Source organism: Saccoglossus kowalevskii, chromosome 21 (assembly GCF_978046115.1).
Source record: "Saccoglossus kowalevskii chromosome 21, keSacKowa6.1, whole genome shotgun sequence".
Taxonomy (NCBI): domain Eukaryota; kingdom Metazoa; phylum Hemichordata; class Enteropneusta; family Harrimaniidae; genus Saccoglossus; species Saccoglossus kowalevskii.
Genome location: NC_140661.1, coordinates 30,446,735 through 30,460,578, shown reverse-complemented (window position 1 = coordinate 30,460,578; position 13,844 = coordinate 30,446,735). Strand labels below are relative to the sequence as shown.

General features: G+C 32.9%; 1 protein-coding gene across 1 annotated transcript in view; it reads left to right on the top strand.

Annotated features, from left to right (window-relative positions):
- The window catches only part of LOC100375358 (atrial natriuretic peptide receptor 1-like), a 66,943-nt gene that overhangs the window by 35,079 nt on the left and 18,020 nt on the right, over positions 1-13,844 (top strand). Inside the window, exons 2-4 of the mRNA XM_085495372.1 lie at positions 2,450-2,781; positions 3,257-3,392; positions 6,492-6,586. Coding sequence (XP_085351498.1) covers positions 2,450-2,781; positions 3,257-3,392; positions 6,492-6,586 — 563 coding nt within the window. The remainder of the gene's footprint in view (positions 1-2,449; positions 2,782-3,256; positions 3,393-6,491; positions 6,587-13,844) is intronic.

The window sequence follows — 13,844 nt, the reverse complement described above, 5'->3', positions numbered from 1 at the left end:
GACGGAGACCTAGAACAGCGCCATTGATATTAAAATATATGATTTATGGCTGATATGCACATTTCATATTATAAAGATTGAAAATCTAGATATGGTAACTCATTAAAAATGCGAACAAGTTTTGTTACTCGTTGAATGGCCTTAAATATGGATAGCTAAAACAATATTTAGGGTCAAAACTATTAGAAATATATCAGTATCATAACACTTTTTATTCAATATTGTGTTTTATTGTGTCATTCAAGATTAAAATAGCTTCATCTTAAATTATGTTTTTCGACATTTACAGATTGGTTGCGGAAATACAATTTATTCACATTGACTACAATTTTTATAAACTCTCTTCAAATGTGGTCTTCCGAGCTTAGTTTTTGAAATGGCCATCGATAGAATTGATACATTACTGGTCTGCGTAGACTGCTTAGTTTTGCTAGGTATGATAGACCGAGCTTACGATGGCGCTTTAGCCGTTCGACCGAAGGCTACAAAAGCCGTATCCAGTCCATATAAGTTTTATCATATACCAGACCATATTTCTATGTATATACGAATATACATTCACATGCAATGCACACACTATTCACTCCTTCGATGTGTAGGTAGACACTCAAATCGTTAATCCTTGAGCAGAACACTGTTATGCTACACTAAAGTGGTATGCTAATGATAGAATCCTGTTTGGCATACATGAATATTACACTACACCTTTATATAATTCACACTCTGAGCCCCCGAGATATCATCTTTTAAAATTAGTTTGATCGATTTGATGTTTGGAGTTTAAACGACATGCAATCATCCTATAGTATATGTAAATCAGAAGCTATCATAATATATACTGGTCCAGGAACATCGTAATACTTCTATTAAATGTGCGTAAATAGATGCTTTCGGTGAAAACAAGCCTTAGGCTGACTAGAGTTTAGATTTGTGGTAACAATATGTGTAAAAATACAAAATATTTAGTAAATCCCGGTTAATACGTAACCAAACTGATGTATAGACGTGCTACCATGCAATGCCCGGTATACATTTACTGTTTGTTGTTTGTGAAAACACTTTCACTTTTAATTGAACGTATCTTTACAGAATATACTGATCATTTTGAGTGATAACTCACACGTTAGTATTATTTAGCAATGTGTCATTTACAGATGTACGAGTTGCTGTTAATTTGCATTATGGTTTGATTAAGTATATAAGTTGAGTATTGAGAATACCTGTGGATAATTCACATCAGTATGATATTAATAAACATATCTAGTAAGCTGACTGTCTTCATGTCAACCATTAAAGTCAATAGAGAAAGCACAATAATAAAAGTATGACCACCGATGACAACATGTATTACTCCAATCAATAATACGATTCAGGATACAGTGTAATAATATCAGTAGATTAGTGTTTCCCTTCGAGATAGATATTCTAAGTACGATAAAAACGCTGCGATTGATTTTTTAATTATTTATAATGTTAGATTGTTATCATTCAAATAATCATTGCATAATGTAATTGTCATATCACTCACAACCCTTTAGGTATTTTCAAACCTTTCTGTGGGAAAATGTTCTATATATATATATATATATATATATATATATATATATATATATATCCTATCTAGAAATACACCCTCTTCGTTGGTTAAAAAACGGAAACGTCTTCCAGAAAACGGATTAAAATTCGTGATTGACACACATATCTAGAGAATCGACTAATCATTGCATTTCGCTCCACGCATATGGTGCATTAACCTTTAGATGTCCAAGATAAATGTTAGATCACCAACTTGTCCTCACGAGGCTGCAGCCAATAACATACTATTAAAATCGTGGTTTGAATATGTTATTCCATCATTCAATATATTGTAAGCCTTAAATTGAATCGCACATGTACAACTCGCGTTTAGTGTGCTGATCAGTCCAACTTATATTACTTTCTTTATTTGTCATATTGAATGAATGTGTAAAGTTTAAGTATTTTGCGCACTGTGTTTAATCATTACAAGGTGGTTTATATAATTCGCATCAGAAAAGTAATCAAATAAGAATGAATGACTCATATGAGCTGTATATATATATGTATGCGAGCGATGATAGCTTCACTCGACGCAAACAATCTATCCGACCGTAAAAGCGTTCATAAAGTTCACATTTTCCCATAATGAATATTGAAATAGGTCTGCGTAGCCGAGGTCTTAAAAGTCGCTGAAATTAATCTTTTATCTCGCGACACGCGTCTTCTTTGTGTTTTTTGTTGTTGTTGAAATTAGATTTACGACGTTATATTTGTAAAACTGTAGTTTATGTGCATTTATGTTGTGTGGAAATACCATTTTTTCCAAAAATGGGTTTTAGGTTAAGTGTTTTCGGTCCCAATTCAGTTCATAAAAAACTTGATTTCAATGCATATTGATATCGCATAAAATATTTATTTATATTTATTCCAGTTGTAGTAATATGCGCATCTGGAGAGGCAGTCAGAAAAATTATGTTAGCAGCCCACGACCTAGGGATGACGAAAATAAACAAAGACACTGGTCGCGCTGAATACGCTTTCTTCAACATACAGCTATTCGATAGTGCCTACTTCGGGGATATTGGTTGGAATAGGGGGGAGGACGGCGATGGTAGAGACGAGGATGCAAAGGAAGCCTACCGATCCCTGATGACATTGACTCTCAGAAAACCTGATACCACTGAATATAACGACTTTGCCCGGGAGGTAAAACGCCGTGCACTTCGTGACTATGGGTTCGACTACGACAAGGAAAATGAAGACGTAAGTTGTCATCAATCAGTTCTGTTCATTTCCACTTCCCAACATAGAGAACAATCTACAATGCCTGTCTGTCTACAATGCTAAATACATACATTCAGACTGGATGTAGAGTTACAAATTCTCAAATCAGACAAGGCATATTTTTACGGTTTATACATTATTGCTCATGAATTATTGCATAGATTATCTCAATGGTATTATAGCATGCCCGTCAACAAAAGATCACCAACAATTTTGTTTTCGGTTGTGTGTCTTATAGGTAAAAAGAGCGTCTAAATGCAGTATATTGACTACACACGGATAAATTTGTATTCTAAAAAGTATTACTTAAAGATGGCGATAGTCTTTAGAATTTTAGTTTTAAATAGATATCCAGCATAACGATTAATAATCTTCACGTTATAGTAAAATAACATTCATTACAATAGTGCATTCTACGTTGTGATAATATTCTGTCGTGTATTTTCACTTCAAGGTCAACAGCTTTGTTGGCGCGTTTCACGACGCGGTTATTCTGTATGCCCTGGCGTTAAACGAGACGTTGGAAGAAGGTGGTACTCCCCGTGAAGGCCACATCATCACTGGTAAGATGTGGAATCGAACGTTTGAAGGTAGGTAACAATTGAAAAGTATTAGTTGCTATGACAACGTTTGAAATTAAGATGACCACGGCAGTTGTATTTCTACAAGTTACTGGAAAGAACGTATACATTCTCGATCGTCTCAGCTTAACGTCTTTAGCGACTGGTTCAAGTTTTCAAAATTATACGCGATGATATTAATTTTATACAAATATCAAGGAGTAATGTTTTATTCTTTTACACCATAAGTTACAGTAAAATATAACCATTGTGCAAATAGACCTAAATGCAAATGTTCACCGAGATCGCGTCCACCGAGATAACGTTTACAGTGAGACAATCATGAGATTCAAATAGTGTCAAATTTCATTGTCATGTAAGTAAACAGAACAGGAGAGAGTGGATCACTTGGAACGGCAATTTACGTCTGAAATATATTAACGCACATTATTAATAATAGTCTTACATGCTTTCATTTCAAACAATTTCTGCATTTTATCTAAGTGTGTTAATCGCTGGAAATCGGCTGTGTTAACTGAATGTCATATTGAAATTGAAGTCATCAAGATCATAGGAATGTTTCTAAATCAACTTTGAACGTTTGGTTGACATCATGTGTTTTATTGTAATCAATATTTACCGGCGAGGGGCACATCGTTACTGTTTACACTAATAATAAATTAGATGAAATGTTTTATTTTGCAGAGGATTACAATATCATTTTCAGATATTCAATATTTCATGGCAATTTACTATACTTCTCCTTTTTATGTGTGAAAATTCAAACCTGAGTAAATTATTTTGATTTTTCGAGAAGAATAGCAACCACTAAACTGTTTGTGGTATGACATGAGTGTGATTCGTCAAAAGAGTATCATGGTTCTTTGGAAATAGTGCCCCAATGACGTCACAAAATTGTACAGATTGCTATTGATTAATTGACTCGAATATTTGCCTCGAAGGTTATTTTGACTTAGGAGCCGATCAAACGATAAATAAGCTCAGTTGGACAGATGACATATTTTTCGTGCTTTAGTTGGAATTTTTTGTGATGGTCAATTTATTAACTTTTCCCTTCTCTGACTCATTGGTAATTTATGTAGCTCTGCGTGCATATACCCTCATGTCGCATTTGGTACTTGTACAATGTGTGCTTTTCAATGGAAGGTGTAGACAATGATAAACTGTAATGTAACGTAGCAGATACCATTCAATGATATAAATATAGTTACTACATATTAAATTCATGATGTACATTTAACTTTTTTTTTTCAAATAGGCTACTAATCAATGTCAATTAAGACGGTTTTTGTTTACCATCGAACTTATGTTAACCATGCATATATTTGCAATATACCATGGTTATGGCATTCATAATTAGGTCTGAACAAATAATAGCAAGTATAACTATATGACATTTGTAAAACTATTATCATGGTGGTAAATTACTAATTAAAAAGGTAAAATCAAATTGTAGATATTAGAGTATTTAAATAGTACTAAGTAAAGAGAAGACACAGGTTGGAAACACGCAAACGCTCGTTTGAATACGTTCTTGTCCAGTGGCATACCACGCAAGGCAACAGTTTATTGCTCAAATATTCATTTGATATTACAAGTTTGAATATCTGTTTTAGATTAACGCAACGTTTTGTAGAGTTTAATAGATTTATGCATACTTTTACTTGCTCCCTGTGCAAAGTATACAGACAAAGGACAGAACGGTACATTTTTACTTCATTGATCTTTCGCGAAATGATTTTCGTATAAAAACATGCATGCGCGGGTCGATCGCGATTTATTTGTGTTATTGACATTATTTATAATGAGTTATTGATGCATGCATGTATTGACCACGACATACGACCGAATAATTACGTGGCTTTCAAAGAACGCATGTACAAATACACTCAATATAATAGAAATAATTATGTAACTGTGCTAGGACCTATTGTAACACATTTTGATCTTGTATTTTCTGATTATCATAAATAACAAATATTAATAAACAGACATGTATTAACAAATTGCAGATAGGACCTACCTTTGGTACATATATACATGCATGGTTTAATTGATAGCATTATTGTCTGCACATTTTATTTCCCCCTATGAAAATCCTAGAGATATTTGGCTAACATATTCTTTTTTCAAAGTAGTTATTTGCAAATGTTTTTTTCCTGATTTGATGTTCCCTCATATTTCGAATGGCAGGTCCCTTCATATCGGTTGAAAATGAAAACAATGTCGCCTAGGGGGAATATATTACATCTTTGTGCTAACCTCGTAATCCAAAATAATTTTACACGTTCATTGTAATGTCTGAGTACAATATTTACATCAGGATAAACTCTGGTAAGAATATAAATAATTTTACACGTGCATTGTAATCTAATGTCTGAGTACAATATTTACATCAGGATAAACTCTGGTAAGAATATAAATAAACAATATATTCTACTCAAGATTATATAGAAGCAAGGATTAATTCACTTTTCAAGTTGATGCAATTTTCCACTCCAGTAAACTTCACAAGGAAGGGAATCCACGGTTGCGTTAGACAAAGTGACACCAAGCTATTATTGTCAAAGTGATTCCAGATGAACTATGTCAATAATGAGAGAAAAAATGGTGAATGATTGTGTGCAGTGACACGATGACACAGAGGCGTCTATGAAACACGACATTGCGGTCTATGAATGCATATCATTTCTGTCGCACGAAAACAAACAATTCGGCCATCGTTCCAGTTTTATATTGACTTATTATACACACACATGCAAGCGCGAAGAAATCTTTCTGTGGAAATAAGAGCTGTGCTGCGTGGATGAAACAGCCGATATCATAGTACCCGAATACATTTCTTCACTTTGTATCAAATACAATAAAATCTAATAATAAACGCGATTCTAGTTTTGGCCAAATTATTATTTTTAACTTTATTTCAGTTGCGGTAGTTTTTTTAATGGAAAATGCGTCACATTCGTCGAATGTCTGATGAAAACAGACATGGCGCTGTGAAGACGTGGAGTAACTTTTATTTACACAACGCATCGTAATTGCAAATATTTGCCATTCACATTAAATCTCACAGCCCTACACATTTGACATATGTTTAAACATTTACAGGCATCAGCGGAAATGTGCGGATTGACGAAAATGGAGACAGGGACGCTGATTACTCTCTTCTTGAAATGACAGATACCATCAATGGAACTTTCTCGGTGAGAGCCAATCACATAAACTGTTTAATATTATATCATTTAATGCAGGCAATATCTAGATGGGAAAATAATAGCGTGTACACGTGTGACTGAATTAATGTTTTCATTGAGTGAAAATTGTTACTTGTATATTCACATGTACCACGCCACGTCATCTCTAGAAATAATTGTATTACAAATTGGCATAACGATGTGCAAAACAAACGGAATTATTAAACTAATCCGATAACCCTACATTTATTGAATAAAGTTTAGCTATTTTATTTCTTGTAAAGTTATCTTGCCCTGAAAACACATATTGATGTATATTGGTAGGTTAGTGCCATTCAAACGAAATGCCTTTACTCAGCCGTCGCTTCTATTCATGTGACAGGCATATCCATGTTGACATCATGTTTTGATACCGATGCCTTTTAACTACAATCCCAACATCGGTTCAACAAATATTTCACAAACGACCTAATGTATAGATTTTTTGTCACATATGTCATACATTAGTGAGCCAGTATGACTCAGGGCATGGACGGATTAAGGTCAGTGTAACATAGTGGGCTCAATTAGTGACTGTTGTCATTGAATCGTTGTTTACGTTGCTCGTAAACATCTATCAGTTGTAATTAGAAACAAAATGTGAAACTGATATACAGGTATCTATTATATATATGTATCACTCTCAATTCAAAGTCTATGGTATTTGTTCTTTTTTGGAATTAACCATATGCATGAACGTACAAATCACACGCAAGTATCATATTTAATATATAAGAAGGCACTCCAAAAGTGAACGTCTCTACCACACACATAAAAAATATAATCTCTGGAATACATCCACCATATTGTATATCTACTTACGATCATATTTACGAAAGCGTCCAATATTTGAAAATGAAAATTAAGTCTTTAACGGAGAATAATCCGTTATAGCAACTCCATCCTGATTTTTCTTGAATCTAACTGCTTGGTCATAATTACAAAACAAAAAATAAAATTAAGAAGAATACTCATTAACAGTTTGAGTCATTCAATTCATTACTGCCATCATGTTCAACGAGATCCAAATTTCAACCGATTGGTGTAAATGTTAAATAGAAGGTAATATGAAAAAAAAACGGAATTCTTGTTTCCATAGCAATAAGATGCGTATCTCAACAGAATCTGATCGATTGGTGGCGTGTCATAGCCATCCTCTCTGAAAATTGTTATAATCATCCTTCCATAATTGTTTAAAGTAATAAATGAAAAATGATTCTCAACCTGTGTCCATGGCAACCAGATGCATATCTCTAACATAACTGTATAGTATATTACGGATAAGTTAAATCACTATATTTAGAATCACAATAAAGAACTGCATAAAACCCGATTCAGTTAACGAACAGCGCATCTTGTCAATTATTGAATATGAATTACACAAATGAATAAATACTGTGTTCCTCGATTAATGAACATGAGTCTACTTCATTTCGTCTTGATGAGTAAATATCTTTCTTCAGAGACACACCGTTCATTCCTGGATTGTATAGACTTGTGAAGCATTTTTCACATCAGCTGGAGATATACCAGATTATACATTTCCATGTTTTTTTGGTCTTTGTAGTTCATCAGTAAAAATTATACCTCAGGCTATTTCGACTATTCCCACTAAAATATGCCCTTCAAAAAGTTATAATTTTCCAAGTATCCATTCACAGCTAAGGAGCGAAACAAGCTTCTCAAACTATTAAGTGGGATGACACCAGTACAATTCTATTATTTCCATAGAAGCGATTGTTCGCCTTATTTTGAACATGCTCGTCACATTACTTTACCATAGTACCTATTATGTTTACGTACATTAGCATCACATATCTAGACCTCAGTAACTATTATGTTTACGTACATTAGCATCACATATCTAGACCTCAGTAACTGTTATGTTTACGTACATTAGCATCACATATCTAGACCTCAGTAACTATTATGTTTACGTAAATTAGCATCACATATCTAGACCTCAGTAACTATTATGTTTACGTACATTAGCATCACATATCTAGACCTCAGTAACTATTATGTTTACGTACATTAGCATCACACATCTAGACCTCAGTAACTATTATGTTTACGTACGTTAGCATCACATATCTAGACCTCAGTAACTATTATGTTTACGTACATTAGCATCACATATCTAGACCTCAGTAACTATTATGTTTACATGCGTTAGCATCACATATCTAGACCTCAGTAACTATTATGTTTACGTACATTAGCATCACATATCTAGACCTCAGTAACTATTATGTTTACGTACGTTAGCATCACATATCTAGACCTCAGTAACTATTATGTTTACATCCGTTATCATCACATATCTAGACCTCAGTAACTATTATGTTTACGTACATTAGCATCACATATCTAGACCTCAGTAACTATTATGTTTACGTACGTTAGCATCACATATCTAGACCTCAGTAACTAGTACGTTTACGTACATTAACATCACATATCTAGACCTCAGTAACTATTATGTTTACGTACATTAGCATCACATATCTAGACCTCAGTAACTATTATGTTTACGTATATTAGCATCACATATCTAGACCTCAGTAACTATTATGTTTACGTATATTAGCATCACATATCTAGACCTCAGTAACTATTATGTTTACGTACATTAGCATCACATATCTAGACCTCAGTAACTATTATGTTTACGTATATTAGCATCACATATCTAGACCTCAGTAACTATTATGTTTACGTATATTAGCATCACATATCTAGACCTCAGTAACTATTATGTTTACGTACATTATCATCACATATCTAGACCTCAGTAACTATTATGTTTACGTACATTATCATCACATATCTAGACCTCAGTAACTATTATGTTTACGTACATTATCATCACATATCTAGACATCAGTAACTATTATGTTTACGTACATTAGCATCACATATCTAGATCTTTGTAACTATTATGTTTACGTATGATAGCATCACGTATCTAGACCTCAGTAACTATTATGTTTACGTACATTAGCATCACATATCTAGACCTCAATAACTATTATGTTTACTTACATTATCATCACATATCTAGACATCAGTAACTATTATGTTTACGTACATTAGCATCACATATCTAGATCTTTGTAACTATTATGTTTACGTATGATAGCATCACGTATCTAGACCTCAGTAACTATTATGTTTACGTACATTAGCATCACATATCTAGACCTCAGTAACTATTATGTTTACGTACATTATCATCACATATCTAGACATCAGTAACTATTATGTTTACGCACATTAGCATCACATATCTAGATCTTTGTAACTATTATGTTTACGTATGATAGCATCACGTATCTAGACCTCAGTAACTGTTATGTTTACGTACATTAGCATCACATATCTAGACCTCAGTAACTATTATGTTTACGTACATTATCATCACATATCTAGATCTCAATAACTATTATGTTTACGTACATTAGCATCATGTATCTAGACCTCAGTAACTAGTACGTTTACGTACATTATCATCACATATCTAGACCTCCGTAACTATTATGTTTACGTACATTATCATCACATATCTAGACCTCAGTAACTATTATGTTTACGTACATTATCATCACATATCTAGACCTCAGTAACTATTATGTTTACGTACATTAGCATCACATATCTAGACCTCAGTAACTATTATGTTTACGTATATTAGCATCACATATCTAGACCTCAGTAACTATTATGTTTACGTATATTAGCATCACATATCTAGACCTCAGTAACTATTATATTTACGTACATTAGCATCACATATCTAGACCTCAGTAACTATTATGTTTACGTATATTAGCATCACATATCTAGACCTCAGTAACTATTATGTTTACGTATATTAGCATCACATATCTAGACCTCAGTAACTATTATGTTTACGTACATTATCATCACATATCTAGACCTCAGTAACTATTATGTTTACGTACATTAGCATCACATATCTAGACATCAGTAACTATTATGTTTACGTACATTAGCATCACATATCTAGATCTTTGTAACTATTATGTTTACGTATGATAGCATCACGTATCTAGACCTCAGTAACTGTTATGTTTACGTACATTAGCATCACATATCTAGACCTCAGTAACTATTATGTTTACGTACATTATCATCACATATCTAGATCTCAATAACTATTATGTTTACGTACATTAGCATCATATATCTAGACCTCCGTAACTAGTACGTTTACGTACATTATCATCACATATCTAGACCTCAGTAACTATTATGTTTACGTACATTATCATCACATATCTAGACCTCAGTAACTATTATGTTTACGTACATTATCATCACATATCTAGACCTCAGTAACTATTATGTTTACGTACATTAGCATCACATATCTAGACCTCAGTAACTATTATGTTTACGTATATTAGCATCACATATCTAGACCTCAGTAACTATTATGTTTACGTACATTATCATCACATACCTAGACCTCAGTAACAAGTACGTTTACGTACATTATCATCACATATCTAGACCTCAGTAACTATTATGTTTACGTACATTAGCATCATATATATAGACCTCAGTAACTAGTACGTTTACGTACATTATCATCACATATCTAGACCTCAGTAACTATTATGATTACGTACATTATCATCACATATCTAGACCTCAGTAACTATTATGTTTACGTATATTAGCATCACATATCTAGACCTCAGTAACTATTATGTTTACGTACATTAACATCACATATCTAGACCCCAGTAACTATTATGTTTACGTACATTAGCATCACATATCTAGACATCAGTAACTATTATGTTTACGTACATTAGCATCACATATCTAGACCTCAGTAACTATTATGTTTACGTACATTAGCATCACATATCTAGACCTCAGTAACTATTATGTTTACGTATATTAGCATCACATATCTAGACCTCAGTAACTATTATGTTTACGTACATTATCATCACATATCTAGACCTCAGTAACTAGTACGTTTACGTACATTATCATCACATATCTAGACCTCAGTAACTATTATGTTTACGTACATTAGCATCATATATCTAGACCTCAGTAACTAGTACGTTTACGTACATTATCATCACATATCTAGACCTCAGTAACTATTATGTTTACGTACATTATCATCACATATCTAGACCTCAGTAACTATTATGTTTACGTATATTAGCATAACATATCTAGACCTCAGTAACTATTATGTTTACGTACATTAGCATCACATATCTAGACCTCAGTAACTATTATGTTTACGTACGTTAGCATCATATATCTAGACCTCAGTAACTAGTACGTTTACGTACATTATCATCACATATCTAGACCTCAGTAACTATTATGTTTACGTACATTAGCATCACATATCTAGACCTCAGTAACTATTATGTTTACGTACATTATTATCACATATCTAGATCTCAATAACTATTATGTTTACGTACATTAGCATCATATATCTAGACCTCAGTAACTATTACGTTTACGTACATTAGCATCACATATCTAGATCTCAGTAACTATTATGTTATGTTAGCATCACATATCTAGACCTCAGTAACGGTTATGTTTACGTACATTGGCATCACATATCTAGACCTCAGTAACTATTACGTTTACCTACATTAGCATCACATATCTAGATCTCAGTAACTATTATGTTATGTTAGCATCACATATCTAGACCTCAGTAACTATTACGTTTACGTACATTAGCATCACATATCTAGATCTCAGTAACTATTATGTTATGTTAGCATCACATATCTAGACCTCAGTAACTATTACGTTTACGTACATTAGCATCACATATCTAGATCTCAGTAACTATTATGTTATGTTAGCATCACATATCTAGACCTCAGTAACTATTATGTTTACATATATTAGCATCACACATATCTAGACGTCAGTAACTATTATGTTTACGTACGTTAGCATCACATATCTAGACCTCAGTAACTATTATGTTTACGTACATTAGCATCACATATCTAGACCTCAGTAATTATTATGTTTACGTACATTAGCATTACATATCTAGACCTCAGTAACTATTATGTTTACGTACATTAACATCACATATCTAGACCTCAGTAACTATTATGTTTACGTATATTAGCATCACATATCTAGACGTCAGTAACTATTATGTTTACGTACATTACCATCACATATCTAGACCTCAGTAACTATTATGTTTACGTACGTTAGCATCACATATCTAGACCTCAGTAACTATTATGTTTACGTACATTAGCATCACATATCTAGACCTCAGTAACTATTATGTTTACGTACATTAGCATCACATATCTAGACCTCAGTAACTATTATGATGTAGCTGTTATATTGCCATGTTGCTCGTTGCATTTTCACATCACCACAGTGTTGTCACAAACTGAAAAACTTTGATTTTTGTATTTCGAGGCTGCTATTGATTAGAAATACATTCTATTATACCAAATAATGAATATTGCAATGTGCAATCGCGCAATCGAATATGGTATCTGGTACGCACTATCAGTTGTATTGCATCATATTCACATCGTTCATTAGTTTTTCAAAAAGATGATTTACTTGTGTAGCATAAACAACTTGTTTAACAAACTACTACGAAACAACAATGCAAATAATGAAAATGTCGTTATGATGATCCCATATAATATAAAAGTCATTAGGCCAGTAATAAACGACCCTCTCCTCACCTTATAAATTTGTTATGCTATATATATTTGCATATTGAGGTGATCAAACGAAGGGCAAATTTCAATAACAAATAGTTTAATTTAAAATCGGATTGCTGAATACATAAGAGCAGGTTCATTGTGATATACGAGGTTTGGTATAGTGTGAATAAATAAAGTTTCCATTTTGATTAATTTATAAAATAAAATATCTAATAATCTATAATTGCACTTTGTTCATTCCGATATTTTGGATATATTGCATTATTATATCTAATTCAATGTTTACTCATCTCAATAAAGTATACTGTAACATCCGCCAACATATGCATAGTAATCAAAGTAAAAAGTATTGGCGACAGTTTTTAATTCCAAGGCTTGCCTAGGCATTCATTATTTCTTATTGAGCAGAGCTAGGAATACATTTAATGGGCACTTTAGAAACTGAAAATTATTGTGCCGATCCATTCGACATCATCATTATAGATAAACAGGGAACTGGA